We start from the raw sequence: 5,155 nt of genomic DNA, 5'->3' as shown, positions 1-5,155 counted from the left end.
TGTGTGTGTGTGCAGGAGCATGTGTGTGCAGGAGAATGTGTGTGCAGGAGCATGTTTGTGTGCAGGAGCATGTGTGTGTGTGCAGGAGCATGTGTGTGTGTGCAGGAGCATGTGTGTGTGCAGGAACATGTGTGCAGGAGCATGTGTGTGTGTGCAGGAGCATGTGTGTGCAGCAGCATGTGTGTGCAGAACATGTGTGTGAAGGAGCATGCGTGTGCAGGAGCATGCGTGTGCAGGAGCATGCGTGTGCAGGAGCATGTGTGTGTGCAGGAGCATGTGTGTGCAGTAGCATGTGTGTGCAGGAGCATGTGCTGACATGTGTGAGTGTAGGTGGAGGCCAGAGGACAGCCTCAGGTATCATTCACAGAGAGACCACCTACTTCTCTGTGACAGGTTCACTTGTGGACCTAAACTAGGGTAGAATGAGGGACATGGGAGCCCCAGAGGGTCACCTGACTCTCCCTTCCCAGGTCTAGGGTTACAAATGTGTCACTGTACCTGGTTTTTCCATTTGTATGTTTTGTGTTTAGCCTGAATTCTAGCAAGAACTCAGACCCCTAGACCTGCACGGTAAGCACTTTAGAGCTGAGCCCTCTCCCCAGGACTGTGGAGGCAGGGACTGCAACAGGATTCTCACGACACCTGGATCCCAGGGCTTCACTGTCTTGAGAATGTCATTATCCAAACAACTGGCAAGTTGGATCTAGGACATTTACCTGGAGCATAATACCCAGTGCTATAGCCATGAACAGCAATGACGTAGGGCTCATTCAATGTCATCCAAAACTTCACCTTGTCCCCCAGCCTCTGGAAGAGCACATCTGCATACTCCTTAAACAGCTGCACATTTGTCTCATTCTCCCAGCCCCCGATGTCTTGCAGTGCCTGAGGCAGGTCCCAGTGATGTATGGTCACCTGTGGGGAAACCAGAACAATGTTATATCCACCATTTCCTCAGGAATCCAGTGACATGAGATATTCTAGGACAATGACATGGAAAGGTTCAGGGAGTTCTGAACTTTCTCCATGACAGGGAAGAAAACATTTCATTCTCTAATTCTGCACCATGTGAATCTATGGACAATTCAAAACACAAGTTACAAAACCATTCTGTTGCTAAGGTGACGGCCCATCAAGTAAAGGTGCCTGCCACCAAACCTAATGATGTAGGTTCAAACTCCAGGATACTCATGGGGGAGGAGAGCGGTCACTCCTATAAAGATTTTCTCTGACACACACAAACACACAAATTCTGGAGTTGGCAATAGAGTCTTGCCTAGCATGCAGCAAGCCTGGGTTCCATCCGTACAGCATGGTGGTGCACACCTGCAAGTCTAGCACTATGAGGTGTGGGATACAGGACAGAAGTTCAAGAACATCTTCAGCTACAGAAGGAGCAAGAGGTCTGCTGGGATAATGGAGACTTTTTCTCAAATGTAGATAAATAGATAAATACATAGGACCGTATCTGATAAATAAATAGATATGAGAAGCAGGCAGCACACATTAAAAATATATAGAGTAAATGAATAAAATAAAACCCCAGAACTTGTTTGTATATTAAATGGAGTCCTCCTGACCCACTGCCTCCAGGGACCACCCTCACCTGTGGTGTGATGCCAGCAGCCAGCAGTGCATCTATTAATCGAACATAGTAGTTGAGGCCTGCTTCATTGATGAACCTGGTGGTTCCGTCTGGGAGGACTCGAGGCCAGGAGATGGAGAATCGATAGTGGGACACACCCAGGTTCTGAAGGGCCACCACGTCCTCATCAATCTTGTGGTAACTGTCGCAGGCCACATCTCCGTTGTCGTCATTCTCAATCTTCAGTGGTGTGTGGGAAAATGTGTCCCAAATACTGAGTCCTTTGCCATCAGCTCTCCAGGCTCCTTCGATCTCAAGATGACAAGAGGTAGTCTAAGCCACTGACCAAATACATTCCCTTCTGCAGCTCCCTGGGGAGCCTTCTCTGCACACCCTGCACACATGGCGGCATCACACTGCACTCTGCTACTGTTCTGGTTCCCATATCACCATGCAGTGTAGGTGCATGCATGTATGTGCGTGTGTGTGTGTGTGTGTGTGTGTATGCGTGTGTGTGCCAATGCACATGAGAAACAGAGAACCTCACATAGCCTTTGGCTGACTTTGAACAACATGTAACAAAGGAACTGAGTACTCTAACTGAGTCACATCCCCAGTTCCAAGAATGGGTATCACATTTTAATGTATAAATTAATGCTGGCAGTGGGGCCTGGCATATGGTGGGTACTCACCAAAGGTGCTGAGTGAACAGTTTAACATCTGCTACTACCTTAACTACAGTCAAGCCTACTGCTTGGATACTGATATGGAGAAAGTGTTTGTAGTCCAGATGTACATGGCTGTTTCTATGCCTTCCTCCTCCTCTCTAACTCCCTTCCGATAAGACTTTGGAGAACGCCATCTGTGGTGGTCCATGGTTAGATAAGTACCACATCTGTAATTCACTTTCAAACATTTCAACAAATATGGTTGGACAGCAAACATGACGTCACAGCCGAGATGGTGTTGGCATTCTAGCGCTGGCTCAGGGAGAGGCAGAGTGGAGTCAATAGGAGAACTGCCATAGGAACCATCTCTGTGGAGGTAGAGGAGGCCAGGACAAAAGGGACTAGCCTAGGCTGCCAGGAGCTAGATCTATATATTAGTACAGAGAGTTATTCACTGAAGGAGATACAAATATGGAAAATGAAAGGGCTAGCATTTCCTTATAGATTTGAACTGGATGTATGGCTGTAAACTCATGGCTTAAAATATACAAACTGTAGGGCTGGGGGATAAGGCTAAGTTAGATGAGGCATTGATTGTTATGCATGAGGCCCTGGGCTCCATCCCCAGCACTGCAAATGCTGAGAGTATTTAGGCATGCTAGGAAGCCTAATATTTGGATAGTAGAGGCAGGAGGATCAGAAGTTCAATGTCATCCTTGGCTACAGAGTGAGTTGGTTTACATAAGACTCTGTCTCCTGTATAATTAATTAAGGAATGCAAAGTGAGGAGGCTGAAGGGTGAAATGACAGAAATGTCTGTGTGGGAACATCNTGGAGTGCATGCTAATGAAAGGAGGGGACAGAAGGGCAGGAGAAGGCCAGGAACTAGAGGAAGGCAGGTGGAAAGAGCAGCTCCCTCTCACCCTTGACCACACAGTGTTGGTCCCTCCCAGCGCCACCTACCCTCTGGTTGCTGGAGACAAGGGTGAGGTCCTTGTGCAGGGTCAGGAAAGCCATTGCAGCGCACTACAGAGGCATAGAACTTGGCTGATGCCTTGGGGATCCTTGGCAGAGAAGGGTCTGAGCGTTTCACAAAGTGCACACCAAACCTTTCTGCAAAGCCTATGGCCCATTCGAAGTTGTCCATCACACTCCATACCGTGTATCCTCGAAGGTCCACCTTATCCTGCACAGTGGCTAAAAAAGATGCTGGGTGTGAACACTTCACATCAAGACACCTGTGTGCCAGGCCTCCTGAAGCCGGGCTCATAGTTGTCCACATTGTTCTGCTTTGTAGAGTGTGAGTTCCAACTCTGAACCGTTCCTGTGTGGTAGCAGGTTCTCTACAGTGGACATGCAGAAGGAAACGGGTATCTTTCTAGAAAGGCTCAGTTCTGAATGGAACTAGGATAGCCTGTGCTAACCCCAGAGCTTTCTTCAGTAGCTCGGGGGATTGGTCTGAGTCAGGACCTTGAAATACCCATGGAGAAGCAGGAGCGTTTAGAAGCAAAATATCTGAAACATAGTAGCCTGAGCTTTACATACACACAGAAATGTATATGTATATACAGAATATATATATATATGTGTGTGTGTGTGTATGATATATATACACAATGAGTATATCACATAATTTCTAACTGTGTTCATATGAGTGCTGTGTGGTGCATGTAGAGGCCAGAGGTGATCCTCAGGAGCTGTGTCCACTTTGTTCTTTGAGACAAGTAGGCTAGGCTGCCAGCCAAAGAGACCCAAGGATCCTCCATTTTCTCCCTCCCCAGTGCCAGGATTACAAGCACCCACCACCATGCCCAGCTTTCCTCACAGTGTCTGGGATTGAACCCAGGGCTCACGGTTGTACAGTGAGCACTTTCCCACCTGAGCTACCACCCCAGTCCTTCTACCTTGCAAACAAAAGGCCCTAGAGCCACCAGACAACTCTTGCCTGCTCACAGAGGAAAGCAATGTGCAGAGATGCCAAACAGCAAGAAAGACTAAGGATTGCAGAGGACTCAGGTCAGGAACTAACTCAGACCAGTTCAGGAAACTGGGTTTACTTGCTGTGTCTAGGTGAGTCTAAGAAGGAAAAGACCTCTCTGATTCTAGCTTCAAACAAATGCTCAAACTCCTCCAAGCAATGGGTCTTGTCATTAGTGTCCCCGAGGGACCAGACTGCCGTCCTGCAGACACCTACGCTCCAGCAAAGAAGGGGCTCACTGGGGCCAGGCAGTGAGGTGGAAGCTCTTACCTTTGAGGGCTTCATTGATGTATCTGCGGAGGTAGTAGATCCTGTCCGTGTCATTGAGTTCTGGGTCCCCTCGTCTGGACACCCCATTCTCTGTGACATAAATTGGAGGGTTGTTGTATTCTTCCTTCAGCCAGTTCAAGATCCTCCGGAAGCCAAAAGGGGTCACCTTCAGCCAGAAGGAGCCAGAGTCTGGCCAAGAGCTGTCTGCAATGGTGGCCACGCCCCTGCAAGTTCACAAGGTAAAGAAGATGTCTTGTTTATAAACCCCAGGGGATGATCTTAGTTGTTTCTTCTAACCTTCCCTGGGCCCTTGAACTCTTAGAGACCTCCCTGCACCTGTCTCCCGAGTAGTGAGATTTAAAACAGGTGTTACCGTGTTCATCCTGAGAGTATGTGACTAACCCCAATGCTGGGAGATGGAGATAGATAGGTGAGTCCAGTCAGTCTAGCTGAATCGGTGAGTTCCACAATCAGAAGGAGGCTGAGACCCTGGCTCCAAAAAAGGGATGGTGTAAAAAGTGACAGAAGACACCCAGTGTTGGCCTGGCCTCCAGAAGCATCTGCACACACATGTAATATATTAGTGCACATTTGTTAGTGCACACATGCACACACAGAAAAAAACAATCAAAATAGAAAAAAAATGATTCTTCC

The 5,155-nt window shown here is 48.0% G+C and overlaps 1 protein-coding gene across 1 annotated transcript in view; it reads right to left on the bottom strand.

Annotated features, from left to right (window-relative positions):
* Window positions 1-4,727, bottom strand: part of LOC126513233 (lactase/phlorizin hydrolase-like) — a gene marked incomplete at its 5' end in the record, with an annotated part of 17,196 nt that extends 12,469 nt beyond the window's left edge. The window contains 2 exons of the mRNA XM_050161494.1: window positions 3,217-3,450; window positions 4,502-4,727. Coding sequence (XP_050017451.1) covers window positions 3,217-3,450; window positions 4,502-4,727 — 460 coding nt within the window. The remainder of the gene's footprint in view (window positions 1-3,216; window positions 3,451-4,501) is intronic.
* Between the last annotated feature and the right edge of the window lie 428 nt (window positions 4,728-5,155).

The sequence above is a fragment of the Alexandromys fortis genome, unplaced genomic scaffold (assembly GCF_014885135.2).
Source record: "Alexandromys fortis isolate MF-2015 unplaced genomic scaffold, M_Fortis_MF-2015_v1.1 scaffold_109, whole genome shotgun sequence".
Lineage (NCBI taxonomy): Eukaryota > Metazoa > Chordata > Mammalia > Rodentia > Cricetidae > Alexandromys > Alexandromys fortis.
The sequence above is the reverse complement of the archived record's forward strand: the minus strand, read 5'-3'. Positions and strand labels throughout refer to the sequence as shown.